The sequence below is a fragment of the Pipistrellus kuhlii genome, unplaced genomic scaffold (genome assembly GCF_014108245.1).
Source record: "Pipistrellus kuhlii isolate mPipKuh1 unplaced genomic scaffold, mPipKuh1.p scaffold_m20_p_15, whole genome shotgun sequence".
NCBI lineage: Eukaryota > Metazoa > Chordata > Mammalia > Chiroptera > Vespertilionidae > Pipistrellus > Pipistrellus kuhlii.
In genome coordinates this window covers 43,524,483-43,543,662 of record NW_023425460.1, presented here as the reverse complement: position 1 = coordinate 43,543,662, position 19,180 = coordinate 43,524,483, and the positions used below count along the sequence as shown (strand labels likewise).

The window sequence follows — 19,180 nt, the reverse complement described above, 5'->3', positions numbered from 1 at the left end:
TTCATTAGAGTAATGCCATTTTTACCCATCAGAGAGGGGAAAATAAAAAAGTAAGATAATATTTTCTTCCAAATATAAATCAACTCTCATATTAGGAACAGTGCTTTGAAGATGTGCTTTCTTAGGCATTTCAATAAATGCAAGAGTTTGAAAGTGTTTTATAATTCTTTATAAAGTAGGGTGGAAATCTACTCTAAAGTTTCAAGCTTTTATAAGCCATTTCATTATTCATTATCATTAAACATTAACCAAGAACCTACCACGTGCTGGGAAGGCATGAATCAAGGTTACCAAGCACCTAACACACAATAAACCTAACACATAACAAAACACATAAAACATAATATACTTTAGAATGTCACAATACATTTTATTGAATTAAAATAAATCCTTGCCCAGCCAGCGTGACTCAGTGGTTGACCATCAACCTGTGAACCATGAGGTTGCTGGTTCGATGCCTGGTCAGGGCACATTCCTGGGTTGTGGGCTCATCGCCAGTGTGGGGCGTGAAGGAGGCAGCCAATCAATGATGTTTCTCTCTCATCATTGTTCCTATCTATCTCCCTTTCTCTCTCTCTCTCTAAAAATCTCAATTAAAAATTTTTTAAGAAAATAGAAATCTGACAAAATGTAACACAAATGATCTCATCAGAGAAGAAATTTTGTAAATAGTATAATAACTTTCCCGTTTCAAGGCGGCTTCCATGTTCTGGACTTTGAGGTCAGAACTCAGGCTCCAATTCTAGCTCCATCCCTAATTTCCGTGTGCGTGGCAGCACGATACTGAACTGCTCTGTGCAGTGGACCAGACTGCCTACTGCAGAGAGCAGCTGTGAGGATTAAATGACTTTTTTTAAATTAATATTTTATTGATTTTCTTACAGAGAGGAAGGGAGAGGGATAGAGAGTTAGAAACATTGATGAGAGAAACACCGATCAGGTGCCTCCTACACCCCCCCCTAGCCGCCCCCCCCGAGGATGTGCCTGCAACCAAGGTACATGCCCTTGACCAGAATCGAACCTGGGATCTTTCAGTCCGCAGGCCGACGCTCTATCCACTGAGCCAAACCAGTTTCGGCTAAATGACTTTTTAAATTCATATTATCATTGCTAACGCTCATGTTTACCAGACAGCACACCAAAGGCTCTCATTGAGACAGAGCGTTATGGAAGGCAGTCCCTCCCGAGAGCCAGGCCTCCAGCAGAGGCCGCGCTCCGCAGGGCTGCCAGGTTCCTGGCCCCCCTCCCCTGTGCCTTGAGGACGGGGTTTTCTAACGGCTTTGTAGAAAAGAATAAAGCAATGTTAGTGTCGCTCCATTCATCACTGAAACATGTAAAGTATTTCATGTCCTCAGTGTCACAGCAGGAAAGTCTCCGTGGACCGCAGAGGACTGAAATTACACACTTAACCCTGTGCACAATCCACTTCACATGTCAGCCACCAAGACATCTCCACTTCAAAGGAGAAGCAGGCAGATGGCAAGCACTGCTTTAATGAGAGCCCCTGACGGACTGTCTGTGACTTCAATCCCACTTGTAGCAATTCCCCTAATCACTACATCAAGAGCCTCTATTGCCAAATTAATCAAGGTTTTTGACAATTTTCAAACTATTTCTAAATCTATCGTGAAATATATACTTTTGCTTTTTATATTCTGTTATTTCTTACCCCAACAGAGCTTATCCTTGTCTTAATCTTCAAATTAATTTCAATTTAAAGCGCTTTTGTGATCCACTTAGTTTCCAGCCTAAAGCATCTTCTCATGGATAGCTGTGTGAGGATACAGCTATTTCCCCAGCATCACACAGAAACCAGAGACACAGACACACAGAGGAGAGAACGTGACGGCACCGGAGGAAGACGGCATCTCCAGCCAAGGAGAGGCCTCAGGAGAAACCAACCCTGATGCCGCCTCAATCTCAGCCTTCCAGCCTCCAGAACTGGGAGAAAATAAATGTGTGATTGCAGACAAACAAAACTTCCTCTGAACCCAGGGCACAGGTTTCTGTCCTTCCAAGATGGGGACCTTCCACCAATTTGTCTGCCCTGGATAGGGCCCCCGGAAAGGCCCACACTCCACACTAAGAAACCCACACTCTCCCCTGGCCAGTTAATTGGACCAGGAATGGACAGCTGATCCAAAGCCAACAACAGCCCTGGTCTGCCACCTGCCTACCTCTCTAGCCTTAGTCCTACTCTCCTCTCCTTTGAGATCAGTGAGTTGGGAGGATATCTTTCCATCAGAGCACCTACCATCATTATCAAATAATTGTACTTTTTTTTTCGGTGATTATTCTCCAATGTCTGTTTTCTCTCCCAAACTATAAGCTCCATAGGGTGGGAATGGGTCAGGTTTTGCTCACTACTGCGTTCTGCCAACTAGCATGATTCCTGACACGTGCAAGGCGTTTGAGAAGTGCTGTGTTTTAAGAGGAAGAAAGGGTTGTAAAGATTATACCTCCCTTTTCTCTAAAGTTTTATTTTTATTTCATGAAACTTATATGGCAACATACCCACTTTGGACAGACTCAAAATTAAGGCAAAGGAATCAAAGCCATAACAGAATCTACATTTATCCTCAAAGAAGAAAATGTCAAAATGCCACAATAAGTTTGACAAGTTTACGGAGTTTACAGAAACATACCTGAATGAAGCTGAATTTTCCCAATCACACCTTCTACCAAACCCAAGCAAATGGGATTCCAGGCAAGAAGTAGATCAGTAGCTAAAATAAAATAAAAAGCAATCATGAGAAAATATTCATCAGAAAACAAATTAAAACAGTATAGTAAAATCTGACCAATGTCCAAGGACAGCAGTTATGGACACCCAGAACTTAATACATTACCATCAAGAAATTTTTGAAAAAGCATTCAATCAAAGCCTGAATAAGCTTCTGTCTAAGGGCAGTTTGGGGAAAGAACTGACATTATGAAACCCGGCTCAGAGGGAGGCGGCTCTCTGGCGCCCTGCAGTGGGGGGAAGGGGCTGGTGCACTACAAGACAACAGAGACGCCGGCAGTCCTATAGTCACAGCTGGTCCCAAATCCAGAGACAATGCTGAGAAACCGCCATATAGATGCCCACTTACTGGATCCCAGTCTGGAGAATACCCTTTCCCCAAGAATCTTACACCAGGCAAAGAAATCCAGACAGACAGTGCTCTCTTATGGGACTTCTAGGGCAAAAATAACAGGAACAAGTATTGAGTGCCCGGTGTGAGGCAGGCATCCCGTCAGGCTTCCTCATCTGAGCCACAAACCAACCATGATGTGGGTGACTGTTCTCTCAATTCTCCCAAATATAATAACTTGTGCCAATCTAGACACACAGAGAGAAGTTAATTCATTAAGTCTGAGGACTTTAGGGTTTCATTCTCTTGTGGAACCCGATGGCAAAAGGCTGTGAAATACATGGACATAAATGTAACATTGATGGCAGTTCAATAGGTTGCAGGTTCAATCCCAGGCCCTGGCTGTGGTGTTTGCAGTAGGCAACAACCAACCGATGTGTCTCTCTCATGGATGTTCCTTTTCTTTCTTTCTCTCTCCCTTCCACTCCCTCCCTCTACCTCTTCCTTCCCTCCATTCCGTCTCCGCTCGCTACCCCTCCTTCTCTGCTTCTCCCCTCCCTTCCCCTCTCCCTCTCCCTCTTTCCTTCCTTCCACTCTCTAAAAATCAATGGGAAAAATATCCTCAGGTGAGGATTAAAAACTAGAAAAAACTAAAACAATTACCAAGTTTTGTGGTATAAAGACTAAAAATAATAGTGACTGATAATATTTGAGGTTCAAAAAGAGAACCAGTTAAACCCATTAAGACTGAATTCATGGTGGGATGATCAAGGACAAATGTCTAGATGTAAGAACCAGAGATTTGAAAGGAGGAAAAGAAAACAGAAGATGATGACAGTAAAATTCCAGGTGTAAAAGTTAACCTTTGAAAAGGAAGGATACCACTTTTTCTAAGTCTAGAAGCAAAGATGAAAGACTAAATATAGAAATGGAGAAGAAAAGCAGATGATGTGTTGGATGGCCTTGACCCAGTAAAAATAGGAGTCAAAGTCAGCTTTGCTAGAGGAACAGAGAGGCAGCAGAGGCTTGGTATGAAGGACTTCAGAAAGTCAATCTGTAAATGTTCTATGTGTGTACAAAAGCATGCATATGTTTAACTTAGTGTTTTCAAGGAAAAGGGCTATCAATCCATGAGTGGATCATGAAATCAGTTTTGTATGAAATTAGTATTAACAGCAATACAACAGAATAGAACAGAAAACTGAATGCACCATGAAATATTGCACCATGTAGGAAAATATCTTATGAAATTCTGTTTCTGGTACATACATATGTGTTCAACAGATCATGATTTTTAAAGTATTTCTTACTGTGGACGTGAAATATTTGAACACACCATTTAACTTTGGGGCTAAGGCTCATTATATCAACTTTGTTGATTATTTTGTTCAACTTCTCTATGCATTTACTAATTTCTTTGACTGCTAAACCAATAGGTTTTAAGAGCGGACTTTTTCCTTTTTTCTTTTTTTAAAAACTCTCATGCTTTGTGTTTTTTTCCATTTTTCCTTCTTAAGTTTTGCTTTACTCTTGAGGCTATGTTCAGGATTACTGTATCTTCCTGGTGAACTGCTCTATCAGGATGTGAGAACTGCCTTTATTTCAAATACTGTTCTTTGCCCCAAAGTCTAGCTTGCCTACCGTTATTACCGGTATTGTGAAGGAAGTACATTTGGTATAAAAAGGGATAAACACTGCTGATCCAACTGTATTGCTTCTGCTGTTCCCCGCAGCTTTAGAAACTAAGTCTGAATTCCTTGGAAAGGCCTGTAAGCCCCGCATGGGCGGGGCCTGTGCCCTCCTGCCTCCCCACCCCCAGCATCTGGGTCTCCCTGCGGCCATCCAGAAGCAGCACTGGCCTGGTGTGGAATGCTGCTCCCCACCCACTCTGCCTGCTCTTCATTCCAGACTCAGGGCAAGGGTCACTGGTGTTCCCGACACATTCCCCTCTCCACCCTCCTCCGGAACAGAGCGGGATCTCTTCTGTGACTCCCTGAACCTTGCTCAGGCTTCCATCATAGCAACGTATTTTGGTTTGACCCGTTTGTCTCGGACTGAGAGGAAACTCATCAGGAGCAGGAAGCTCCTAAGATCTACCCTCGGGCTCCAAACGCTGAGTAGACAAATGGACGTCTGCACAGAAAGCTAAAGTCAGAGAATTTGCTGCCAATGGTGTGAGAAGGGCTCACTATTTAAAGTGGCAAAGCTAATGCCCTCTGTTCCAGTTCAGATAAAAGCCTCAGGCCTAGCGGACACAAAGGGACTGTCCAGTGCCACACAGCTTGTCAAAATCAAAACGCCAGTTCCCGTTCCCAGCCCAGGGCTCTTTCTAGCATACATGGAACTCCCTGAGTTTCCCTACCAGATGTTCTCAGGTATAACACTCTCATTTCTGTATGGACTTTCAGCTCACCATCGTTCCAGCTGCACTTCTGGGTGATGTCCAAAATGCTTTTCTTCCGCACAGAGTCCTATTGATTCTTTCCCCTCACCATCTGATGAGTGTGTCACTTCTCTCCATCCCATGCCACTATCCTTGCCCAGGGTCTAGACCTCCGCCATCTGGATCATTAAACAGCTCCTGTCTGCTCTATAGCTAGCAGGCTGCTTCATACATACAAGGCATTTAAGTATGCATTGAAGGTAATGAGAGCTCCGCACAGTTTGGTTCTGCCGGACCCTAACGGAAAAGGCAGGGAGCTGCCAGAACAAGGCTGAAGAGCTACACAGGGGCCCACTCAGGAGGACGACAGACAGTGAGGTCAGGCTGTTTCCTCCAGACAGGGCAGATTGGCATTTGAGATTGAACATCAGGCCAGTGTGTAGAGGATGAACATGAGAGGGCAGGCACAGAGCCAGAGATCCAGATAAGCTTGTGTCCAAGGAGAACCTCAACTGACTTGGGAACTGGGAGCCGGACAGAGTCTAGAGGCGCAGGCATGATGTGGGAACAGCCTGAATACGGTGTCCAGTAGAGTCCTGACTCTGCTATAGTCTCTGAAGACCTCGCAGCTTCCATTTCCTCTTGTGTAAAGGGAAATTTCAACTAACTTACAGGGTTTTTTATAAGGATCAAATGAGAGAGTTATATGAAAGTGTCCAGCACCATGTCTGGCACATAAATGTTCGGTAACTTTTAGCTCAAGTTGGGAAATGTACATGCATTTAAAATTCCAGATTCTTACCACTCAGTAAATTTCTCCATAGATTTTTATTTCAAGGGTCTACGTTCAGCTTTAAAAGAAAGAAAGAAAGACAGAAAGAGAGAGAGAGAGAGAGAGAGAGAGAGAGAGAGAGAGAGAGAGAGAGAGAGAAAGAAAGAAAGAAAGAAAGAAAGAAAGAAAGAAAGAAAGAGAAAAACTTCAATTTTTTTACTTATTAAATCTTATGGTAAGGCCATAATTCCTGAAAGCCTCCTCAAAGTAAATTTTTTAATAAAAATCTTAATATCTAGATATGCCCCCCAAATTGTTTCCTCTAATATGAAACAGATCCACGGCTCTGATGCAGCTCAAAACTAGGCATCCAGCCACCCAGGTCAGGTTCAGATCCAAATGGCAAACCAAGCATGACAGCCAGCTTCCTCCCCGCTAAACCCTCCACACGCGGGGGTGGGGGGCTGGAAGTACAGGCTAACGGGAGGTAAGATTATGCCTGGGAAAAGACATGGATATTGGTAAATTTTAGTTATGTATGTGAAAATAAATACCGGGTCTTAAGAAACCATAGAAGAATATAAGTAGAATACGTAACTTCCAGAGAGGCACCTAACAAATATTTGAGATATCCAATGGAAGACAGGAAAAGGTGATAGAATAAAAAAAAAAAAAAAAAAAAAAAGCACAATAAATGGAAAAGAAGAATAGAAATAACTCCTAATATATTAAAATAAATGTAAAGTTTAAACTAACCAATTAAAAAGACAGACTATTATTAAGTCTCAACCCCTCTATCAGTTTATTTAATTCTATGCCTATTTTGTTTACTACTATATACCTGAGGTCTATGACAGTGTTTGATGCATAACAGGCATTCATTCAATAGATATTAAACCAAATGAATCAATAAATGAGTAAAAGTAAGCATGAAAAATGGACTTCTACCAATTGCTTATTTTCACTGACTTTTAATAGGCTACCAACTTAAACTGTTGTTGTTTTTAAAAATGCTATACAAGCTTTTTTTAATAAAAACATTTATCTCTCAATAAATATAATAAATGATGAGCCTGTTTCACAATGAAAGCTTACCTAAACATTCGGGGAAATGATCTTAAAATCTCTAGCTGGTGCCCATGGTTTCTCATACCAACATAGAGACAGGAGACACAAGACAATAGAGGACAACAGAGGAAGGCCTGGAGCAGCAATGTATAATAACTGGCCGAGAAAAGAGGCTCAGTGCGTCTTTGTGAACTGATGTGCCTTTGCTGCCCAGTACAGTGCCTGGGGCACACAGGTACTTCAAAATGTGTGTGTGTTTTTAAACCTCACCCAAGGGTATGTTTACTGATTTTAGAGCGGAAAGGAGAGGGAGAGAGAGAACTAGAGAATCACTGATGTGAGAGAGAAACATCAATTGGTTGCCTCCCACACCTGTTCCAACCAAGGATCAAACCTGCAACCTAGGTATGTTCCCTGACCAGGAATCAAACCCACGACCTTTTTTGGCATATGGGACAATGTTCCAACCAATTAGCCACCCAACCAGGGCTGTGTGCACCCCCTCCCCCAATCTGTTCCTCTTTGAAAAGGAAGCAGAATCAGCATTAGTAGATTCTGTGAGGAGGAAATTGTAAATGATATTAGTCTAAGCATATGTAGCAAGCACACTTGGTAATGCACACTATCACTACTCAGGAGGCAGAGGGCACTGGAATGGCAAAGAAAATGGCCAGTGGGCTTATACTATCCTTCCGCAAAGAACAGCCATGCAATTGATCTGCTTCAACAAGCATATTGCTCTCTAATCTTCCCTTCAAAAAGTAGGCTCCAATGTAGCAGATAAATTCAAAAGACAAATGTTTGAAATTAGCAAGCAGGTTTTAAAATTTAGGATTAGCAAAGTCATCTAGTAAAGAGGAAAGTTGCTTACAAATTACAAAAGTATAGCATTTTACAAACAATGCCAACTTTTAATTAGTGAAATAAAGCAATATACACTAAAAGGTATAAATATTTTGTTAAACGCTCAATTGTTTGACCAAATGAACACCTCCAGGTTCACTGGCAGCACAGGGCTTGTTTTCATAGGCCCTCCTCTTCCTGGTGCACAGAAACAAGTGATAAGTGCTGGGTGCCTGCAGAGAGTATGAGTCACTCATTCCAAAAGCCAGAGTGAAGGCACTCCCTCAGCCCAGGAACCAGCCTGTGTTTTTCACAACTGCTGGATTTCCCGGGCAGTTGCGTTTGTTTTAGAAAGAAAGAAAAAAAGTACCAAGGTATGCATAATAATCAGACCAAGTTTCATTTCCTGCTAAAGACAATGGATATTATTGGTATGAAAAGATAATCACTAAAGTCAGACAGATGGGTAAAAGGGTTCTAAAATGAAAAACTGCAAGTTCCCATTGCTAGCTCTTCCATGCTTCAACTCAGAATTTAATTTGGCCAGGAAAACAGATGAAGTTGATTCAGGAGCCATCTTAAAAATGCAAAATTGGACACATTTCTTTGAACTCTAATGTTGGTGATTTTGTGGCACGCAGCAAGTTAAAGAGCTAATCCAACTCAGAAGTTGTAGCAGCTGGTGATTGCCAGTGTGAACTCCAAATCAATGGTTCTCATTCTGGCTGTTCATGGTCATTATCTGGCAGCCCCACCCCTCAACAAGCCTGACATCAGTTGGTTGGAGGGGGCCCTGACTAGGTGTTTTAAAGCTCCTCCAGGTAATTGTAAGGTCCAGCCAGGGGAGAATCCCAGCAGCCTCCCCTACCCACAGGGTGGAGTGGCGCAGCAGGTGCTGACACTGCGGACAGTAGGGAACACTACATTTTTTCCTATACTTACATACCTAATTATAAATTAGGCAATTTCATGGACAAAAGATTTATTCTTATCATGGATCTTAGTAACTTCAGCAGATGATTTTTTCGTCCTTACTAAGGGGAGAATTTTTACTTTTCACTTAAAGAAAGCAATTTACAGCTTCTCTGGCATATCTGAATTGCCAGCACCACCTCTCCTGTGCTTTGTAGCCATTATTAACCCTTTGCACTCCGAACCATTCTGGACATTGGCTACCAGCTACTCAATGCTAACTGCGGAAACGTGCGTTGAATTAACTCAATTCCCCGTAAACTGCAATGTCCCCTGAGAGGGGACATCCGAGTGATATGCTAGAATTCCGATGTCCCCTGAGAGGGGACAGCGGAGTGCAAAGGGTTAAGTAAAATAAGGGTTCTTTGAACACAAGCACTGCAATACCTCCATGTTGATCTGATAAACAAGATGGCTACTAAGTTACCAACGGGACAGTATGAGATTTCATCACACCTCTCAGAACCGTGTGCAATTTAAAACTCATAAGTTATTTCTGGAATTTTCTATTTAATATTTTCAGGCCTCAGTTGACTGAGAGCAACTGAAACTGAGGAAAGGGAAACGTCGGATAAAGGAGAAATACTCTATTTGTCTAAGTCAGTGGTCAGCAAGCGCATTAGTCAACAGAGCCAAATATCAACAGAACAACGATTGAAATTTCTTTGGAGAGCCACATTTTTTAAACTTAAACTTCTTCCAAGGGCACTTCCTTAAAAAAAAAAAATAATAATTTGCCCAGGCCGTGGTATTTTGTGGAAGAGCCACACTCAAGGGGCCAAAGAGCTGCATGTGGCCTGCAAGCCGCAGTTTGCCAACCATTGGTCTAAGTGATTATAGGTTACTGAATGGAATGTGCATGAGTAAGTTTAGCTTTATCCTATCAGTCTGATTCAAAATGATACCTGTGTCATGTACAACTTTAAACTCTTTAATGTAATAAAGTACCATAAATTACATAAAGATCTCATAATACAGGGAGAGCTGGCATAAGCTGGTATAAAGAATTACATTTCAAAAATAACCCTTCGAGTGCTTAAAAGATAAGAGATACTATCTAGGAAGGGGATCTTAAGAATATCTAGACTTTTCTATTAAAACAGGCATCTAATTATAGCTAAGAGCCTACAAACTTTTTATCATGATCATGAAGGATATTAAAAATTGGTTTTTAAACTCTATAATACCTACTGATTATTGATTCCTTATCTGAAGCATAAAGTCCTAATAATCACATTTCAAGAAAGACCCAATGCAACTCAAAAAAGAACGGAAGATAACCAAAGAAAAAGACTTTCAGGAAAGGTCAAACACTTAGAAAGGTTCTGGGAAGACCTAACGGAAATGTATAACATTATGAGAGGTATTTTCCAGTACATTTAGAATCAGAGTCGGAGACGCATGTTTAAAAGCCATAGTTTGGGAATAAACAACTTTCCAAACTCATTACCTAAGAGGCTGAAAATACAAGCAGTTTAAACAAGGATTCGATAAATCTTTGAATAATAATGCAGAATGCATCACCCAAGAGACAGCAATGTGTTCAAACATGTCCCTCACCTTCTGCTCCCCCCAAATTGTCCTTTGATATCACTTTGGGAAATAGGATTCTGAGAACAAAATCAGAGCACAACTGAGCTAACAATTGGTATTTTCCTTTCCTCATTTTAGAGCTTTTAAACCAAGATGTATAAAATTAGCACCTCCTTCATTAAATAAGTGCAACCTTTCTCCCAGCTGGTACTTAAATAATTCCCTAGCTTTCCCTGAAAACTTTGTCCACAGTTAAAGTATTCTCTCCCATCTAGCATTGTCTGATAGTGGTCTTGCCACCACAGTCCTCACCATCAAAAAGCTCTGCCTTCACACCCACATCAGATCAAATGAAGAACCTACTAGATCAAACCAGGCCCGCCACAGAGTGGCGGAACCTGCACTACTTCAGTCTAGCCAGGTAGGCACCAGGCATCCTCACCTGTCATTTTGTTTGGTTTGGTTGTTTTGAGTTCCCAATTAGAATGGAGGCACTGAGCATACAGTTATTTCTGGCAAGACACACACAAGTAAGTCCACAGGGGCAGAGTCTGTTTCTTCCAGGGCTTTCCCCTCCTCTGAGAGAAAGAAACTCTCACAGACTACTTCAAGAAATTTCACAGAATCAAATAAAAAAGTATCCTTCCTTCTCATTTTATTAGAAAAAAGCTTTTTTACCATCTCAGAAAAACAAACACTGAGACTCTGAACTTCAAGACAGCTCAAATCTCCCACAGAGCCGAAACCGGTTTGGCTCAGTGGCTAGAGCGTCAACTTTGGGACTGAAGGGTCCCGGGTTCGATTCCAGTCAAGGGCATGTACCTTGGTTGCGGGCACATCCCCAGTGGAGGGTGTGCAAGAGGCAGCTGATCGATGACTCTCTCTCATCGATGTTTCTAACTTGCTATCTCTCTCCCTTCCTCTCTGTACAAAATCAATAAAATATATATATATTTTAAAAATCTTCCACAGAGCTGTCTCATATAGCTCCATCACAGAGTCTGTCACTCTAGATGGCCTTGTCTGTCTGTCTCATACTGGACTACATCCTCGGCTAGAGTAGGCAGTGTTTTAACCATCTTTTCACTTTAGCACAATGCCCAGCAGAAGGTCTTCAACAAATTTAATTTCAAAAATTAAAAAGATTATGACGTCACAGACACTCAGCCTTAATCATTTTGAACAAAAATAGAATATTAAATTAGTTAGAAGCAGGGAGGAGAGGCTGCTGTTTTGAGATGGGGGAATTTCTGAAAGGAAATAAATGCACTGGCAAACTGTGACTCTGCCCATCACAGCTCTTCCCAGAGGGAAGAAAAGGTTTATATCTGCCATAAAAACAATGTATAATAATACTGTGAAGCATCATCATTATATATGCAAATTACTAAAATTAAAAGCATATGGCATGTTTAAAATTTCCTAATATTTCAGTTTGATGCCATGATTGCTTCAAATGGTATATATTGACCTTTGCAGAAACTGTGGGATTTGAAGTTCGGTATAAATGAAAGCTGATTCAGAAGAATAAGATTTATAAAGAGTTAATTATTTTTTAAATATCCCACTGTCAGGTTGAAGAAATGAGAAGTTAAACTTAAAAGAACCTGAAATCAAAATGAAGTAACCTAAAGAAGGAACACTGACCTAAAATCAACCTGTATTTAAGTCAGCCAGCCTTCCCAAAGAAAGCGGGCAGGAGTGAAGGCTTTTTCTGAATGAGCAGTTTTTTTAAGGGTCTCACAGCAACCAAAAGTGAGTCATCCTAACAAAGCACTGGGTTTAATTAAGATACTATCAGTGTGTCTTGTGATAGTACTGCAACGCTCAATGTTCAGTGTTTATCCTCACTTTTAAAATACTATTTACATGTTATTATTTAAGATTATCAACAACTGATAATAAAAAAAAATATGTCTCCATTTTGTTAAATATACTCTAATTCAAATGTTCTTTTCAATTCAATTATGGCCAGTTGACACATAATGATATAGACAAGCTAAAGAGTAATTAATTATTTGTTAGAGGTTCAATGAAACCGCTGATACTCCTCAAATGTGTGTTCGTCCACAAGGATAGATTGTAAAAGGTGATATTTTAAAACATATCTGAATATGAATAGAATAGTTAACAAAAAGATGCAGAGAGAGGCAGTAATACAGCTTATAAAGATCTAACATTTAAACCCCCATAAAACCACACCAGACTAGGCTCTGAAAATAAATAGCACAAACTATTAGTTTGATTTTTCCAATAGTCTAGCATCTGTCTATAAATACAACAGTTCATTTTGTCATAAATCACAAGGACCAAATCACTAACAAACTTTTTTTTTTTTTGCATAAGAAAAAAATGTCTTCAGGTCCCATTTATTTTCATTCCAAAGGAGAATAAATTTCTTGAATCTCAGACTTAAAAGTTAGATTCCCCCCCCCTTTACTGAATAAAATGAGAAATTAGCAAGAAATTTTTTTAGTTAGCAAGAGAGGCAGTATTCTGGCCTTCTATTCTTACATTCTGCATTTAATCCAACAATCTCTTTGCTGCTCAAAGTACAAAGGGTTGACCAGGGACTAACTAGCATTATTTCAATTCTTTAGAGACAATTTTTACATAAGACATGCTGAGGCCAGGTGCTAGGAATATGGTGATGAATTTACATCTCCTCCTCCTCGCCCCAAATGAGTTAGGCTGGCAGCCGTGCAGCTAGGCATCCTGGAGCAGCACCAGCAGCCAGGTCCCGGAAAAGACACCACACTGGCTGGCACCTGCGTGCTCTCCTCTAACAGGCCTTCCTGCTTCCTCTCTGAAGCCAGCCTCTGCCAAGCGGTGGCCTCGCCGGCTCCGGCCTGCTCAGAGCACAGCCTCCGGGGGACCAGTGGTTCCACAAAGGCCCCTCCCCTGGGGGAGGCAGTGGTCCTAAAGACGTCTCCCTAACCGTTCCCACTCCGCTGTGTATGCTCTGAGAAGATGCCTGGGAAATGAGAGCCAGGACTCTGGCAAAGCCAGACTGCGGAAGGCTTCAGGTTGCTCATCACAGGCTGGAATACTTCCCACCCCACACATATCAATGTTTCTGCACAAAGACCTACTCTATATCCATTCCCTTCCCAACCTGCAGATGGTCTCAAAACTTAAGAAGAGAAACCTGGGGAGGTCAATGGGGGGGAAAAAGAGAAGATATGTGTACTACCATATGTAATACAATAAAATAAAAAAGGGAGAAACCTGGTAAACTGACCCTAACCTGGAAAAACAACTAGTCAATCGATTACCTAGTGACATTCCCTGTAAGTATATGAACTAATTTTGCAAGGAGTCAGGGATAGGTGTTGGGTCAAAGAACCAACCAGAAGTCCCATTATCGACCTTTTCCTTCTACACAGATCCTCCCTCAGTGTGTGTGCTGTGACTTATGAGAGGCTATTTGATTCTCTATAAAGGCTATACTATATAATGGTGATACGAAAGACACATTTCAGATATTATCCATAAAAGTATAAACACTATAACTCTGTAGTCAAGAAGAGAGAAAGGCCGAAACCGGTTTGGCTCAGTGGTAGAGCGTCTGTCTGCGGACTGAAAGGTCCCAGGTTCGATTCCGGTCAAGGGCATGTACAGCTGATCAATGATTCTCTCTCATCGATGTTTCTAATTCTCTATTCCTCTCTCTTCCTATCTGTAAAAAAATCAATAAAATATATTTTTAAAAAGAAGAGAGAAAGGTTTATAAAACAGGTGAGTCAGCATGGAGAGGAATCTACCTGGCTTTGTAGTCACATGGTGGGTCAGAAGCCCATCTCTCCCCCTCTTAATTCTGTGAACTTGGACAAATTACCTCTTTATGCCTCAGTCTCCTGTCCGTAGGAAAATAACCAAACCCTCCTCCTAGGTTTGTGGGGCTGGAATCACCAGTACAAATAAAGGGCTCAGCACAGTGTCTGGTTCAGAAAAATGCTCAATAAATAGAAGCTGTTGTTATTAGCTACTCTTAACCTCAGTTAACAATGTAGACAACAAAATATGTTTAAAAAACAACTTCCTTCATCTGTAAAACCTGATTTCAAAAATTGATATCTGCCCCATTAGAAAAACCCTGTTGTTCTTTTCTTTAACCCCAGAAGGGAGAAAAAATTGGTAAGATAAGTCTTTTTTATTTTTCATGCATAAAAATAAGTGTTCATAAAAACATACAGACCTCTTCAATCTAACAATGCTAGAAATAAAAAAGTAGTTCAAAATATAAAAACTGGCAAGCCATTTAAATAAACTGAAGGGTAAAGACTAGAAAAAAACTTGTTATTCAACAAAACAAAGATTTTTACAATATATTTAATCATTTTTAAATTAAAATGCCCTGTTATATTTTGTCATGGTAATTTGTGTTTATTAGCAAATATTTTAGTTCAAAATCTTTTTTTCAAAGTCAATATCAAATGACACAATACTCTAAGTATACTGAATCTATATTCATAAAATATGATTCTGAAAAGATAAAGTTTCATGTGGATCTCAGTTCCATAACTATAATTTCTCATTCAAAGAAAGTTAACTTCATATAACAAACTAAAAATAATTTCATTATAAAAAATTACTAAGAAGAACAGAAACACTTTTCCTGTTTCTGTGAATTCTAATTGATAGCTAGTTATCGCCTCCAAAAACATATTCACTGGTATTCATCATTCAGAATATCATTTCTCTCTCCAGGTTACAGGCTGTGAATGTTATGTGAATGTATTACAAATGCTTCAACATCTTTTCATGGTCACTCAGTCTCCAAATAGTATGAAGCATAGACTGCAGTAAATTACATAACACCAGTCACATCAGACAAAGGTCTAGTCGAAGTAATTTTAAGGCTGAAGAGGTCAGACCACATCATCCTTCCCAAACAGTGGACAATCCTTACACTCAGATAGTAAAACTTCACTCTCAGGAAGTTATTGAGTGTTTACAGAGTACTTTATCATTTTTCCCTGACAGACAATAAAACAACCTAAATATTTTCCTCTAGGGATCCCTTTGCAATAGACATAAGCATCCACCAAAAAGCAGTGCTACAGACTAAAAAAGTGAGAACATCAGCCCTGGCTGGGTGGTCCAGATGGTTGAAGCATCCTCCAGTACACCAGAAGGTTACAGGTTGGATTCCCAGTTGTGGCAAGTAGGGCAGGCAATTAATCACATCAATGTTTCTCTCCCTCTCCCCCTCCCTCTAAAAACCAGAAAAACATATCCTCCGGTGAGGAGTTTTTAAAAAAGGAAAGAAAGCATCAGAAAAAAATAACAGTATCAACTGTTTAGAAGAAACAATTTTTAAAAATTAAACAATGGAAAGAAGAAAATAAGGAATACAAAGATTTTTCTTTTAAAAATGGTGATGCTAAATCAGATAGAAATGGGGAAACGCACACACACACAAGTGGAAAGCCTCACATTTATTTCCTCCCCCAGCTGGACAGAGATCTTCCACCCCAATTAGAAGATATTCAAAACAGGGCCTAAAATGGGGAGTAAGCATAACAGCATCCTATTTTCATGGCAATGATATTGCTGAGAGAAAACTTGGACTTGAAATTTGACTCAGCTCCACTCAACCAACAATGCTTTCTGCATTCTAAGCGCTCTAGAGCCCAGAGACACCAAGATGAGTCAAGTTCGTCCTCGCCTTGGGAAATGCACTGTCCCCGAGGAAAAAGGAAGGAAACTATTATTATATGATGCAGTCAGGGCTGTAATCAACGTGGGTGCTAAGTGGATAAACACCTGGATACACAATAATGTGTTTATTGAGACCACAATTCTGCCCCAGGAATGCGGGCTAGAGTGAGCACACATCTGAGCTGGGTCTTACAGAATAAACTAGACAGGAAAAGAGGCGGACAGTAACAAACATTCCAGGATAAAGAACCAGTCATTTTAATCTTGAAAACCCTAGCAAACATTCCAGGATAAGGAAATGGTCATTTCAACCTTAAAAATCAATGCTGACTCTTCTGAGGTCTCTAAGAAAAGGGGAAGTCCTGACTCAGGTTGGTCAGTAGTCACACACAGAAAAACCACAATGTCCGCAGGCTTTTTTGTCTTATAACACTGCCCTGTGGAAAAGATAAGGGCTTGGTCAATCACCTGTTCAGTTGAATTATCCATTGGGAATAATGGAATACTTTAAATGCTTTCATTAGAAACAAGAGCAAAACTGGCAATAAAAGCAGAGGGAAAAGGTACGATAAGATGAAAAGAATTTTGAACGATTCTATAGAAAAAAGAGGAATTACAATACAATTATTAATAGTCGTTCTTTAAAAAGGATCTCAAGTACTGGATAGGACAAACGATTTGGTAAAGTACACGGGATTCTTGATTCACAGGCTCTACTTAAACACGTGAAGATCAAAACAGGCGGTTATTCTGAAATATAATGGCCTCTTCCTTCCTCTAGATTTTTGTCTACTCCAGTCTGTGGTTGCCTACATCCTCAGACATGAAATAAATGTAACTGCAAAGACTTCAGACATTTATGTAGAAAAGAAGTTCTTAACTTGCCTTCCGATGTGGACTTTGAACTTATAAACAGTAACTCAAACCACATGGCTTAATCCAAAACCTAGGCCGAGGTTACCCTGGGGCTAGTCCTTAAAGGCTCACACCTGAGGCTCATCTGAGCTTCTCTAGCTCAGAAGTATGGGTGTAAGCATCCTCCCACTGAAAGGTAGGACACTAGCCAGCAGCCTAGAAGAGTTCCCCAAACCACCATTAGGACAGTGGTCTGCAAACTGCGGCTCGCGAGCCACATGCGGCTCTTTGGCCCCTTGAGCTTTTAGCAAAGGCCAGCTTAGGAGGACCCTAATGAAGTTAATAACAATGTACCTCCCTATATAGTTTCAGTTTTAAAAAGTTGGCTCTCAAAAGAAATTTCAATCGTTGTACTGTTGACATTTGGCTCTGTTGACTAACGCGTTTGCCCACCGCTGGCAAATAATGAGAACCGAACACAAATCAAACAGAACGTCAAATAATTCCCTTCACACCGCTCCTCTTCAGAGGACTCCTATGACTCCCATGTAATTCCACCAGCTTGGTTCATCTGTCAGTCTTAGGGCTAAGAGAAAGGAGAGAGTGGCCCTACAAATGCAGACAACCCAGCCCCCATTTACATATGCCCCAGGTCACTGCCCAAACATGCTGGGGACTGACTATCTAGAAACAGCCTGAGTTTTTATCATGAAACACACCAAGATCAGCCCCTGTCCTCTAAAACGTACCCGGAACAAACTGGCATTGCTCTAAAAGGCACTTCCATCTTGTACACCACATGTGTCAAACATAAGGCCCGAGGGCCAAATCCGTCCCGCCAGGCCTTGCAATGTGGCCCGCACCGCGCTGTCATCACTGCACTCCGCTGCGTTTCCATCACAATGACAGTTTATGACTGTTCAGTAAACCATTCGGCCCGCGATTTAGGCTGGATTTTAGATTTTGGCCCCTTCTCTGATTGAGTTCGACACCCCTACTGTACACTGACCAAAGGCCCGGCCCTCGCTGTACAGTGGGAGAGATGAGGGCTGGAGGTGGTCTCGGCTTCCATCAGCCATCCATGATCCCGCCGGCTCCTCACAGCCGGGGCATTTGCAGCCTACCTTTCCCCCAGCTACACTCGGAACCTACCCGAACGCTTCGGGAGGGAGCAGGGGCAGGGCCAGGGCAAATGGTCAAACCGGGAAAAACAGAGGAAAGACAGTGAATGGAGGCTGGCCAAAACGAGCCTATCGACAACTTCTGTCCCCGATCATCAAGAGCCTCATCTGGGTGCCTCGTTTCTCCTCCGTTCGGGAGGGAGGAAATCATAGTAATTGTAAGGGAATACACCGAGTCTAGAGGGGAAAGAAATAAGTTCTCCTTCACTGCAAATCAGCCAGCGGGCCTTCGTCAGAAAGCGGGCCCCTGCCGGAGAGCGTTCTGGGCCGGTTCTTCTCTCCCCCGACCTCAGGCCGGAGATGCAGCCTCTCACACCTGTGTCCTCCCGGGGTGTGTGTGGTGTGTGTGTGTGTGTGGTGTGTGTGGTGTTGGGGGTGTGTGTGTGTGTGTGGTGTGTGTGGTGTGTGGTGTGTGGTGTGTGTGTGTGGTGTGTGGTGTGTGTGGTGTGTGTGGTGTGTGTGGTGTGTGTGTGGTGTGTGTGTGTGTGTGGTGTTGGGTGTGTGTGTGTGGTGTGTGTATACCTGTGTCCTCATGGTGTGTGTGTGTGTGTGTGTGTGTGTACCTGTGTCCTCATGGTGTGTGTGTGTGGTGTTGGGTGTGTGTATGTACGGGGTGTGTGTGTGTGTGTGTGTGGTGTTGGGTGTGTGTGTGTGATGTGTGTGGTGTGTGTGTGTGTGTACCTGTGTCCTCATGGTGTGTGTGTGTGGTGTTGGGTGTGTGTATGTACGGTGTGTGTGTGTGTGTGTGTGGTGTGTGGTGTGTGTGGGGTGTGTGTGTGGGGTGTGTGTGTGTGATGTGTGTGGTGTGTGGTGTGTGTGGTGTGTGTGTGGTGTG

At 41.7% G+C, this 19,180-nt stretch overlaps 1 protein-coding gene across 5 annotated transcripts in view; it reads right to left on the bottom strand.

Moving 5' to 3' along the window:
• The window catches only part of INPP5F (inositol polyphosphate-5-phosphatase F), a 45,985-nt gene that overhangs the window by 25,530 nt on the left and 1,275 nt on the right, over positions 1 to 19,180 (bottom strand). For all 5 annotated transcript variants that reach the window (XR_004988174.2, XM_036439238.2, XM_045582154.1 and 2 more), the window contains exon 2: positions 2,646 to 2,726. Coding sequence is in view for 4 of the 5 variants with exons in the window: in XM_036439238.2 (XP_036295131.1) it covers positions 2,646 to 2,726 (81 nt within the window). In the remaining variant the exon portion in view is untranslated. The remainder of the gene's footprint in view (positions 1 to 2,645; positions 2,727 to 19,180) is intronic.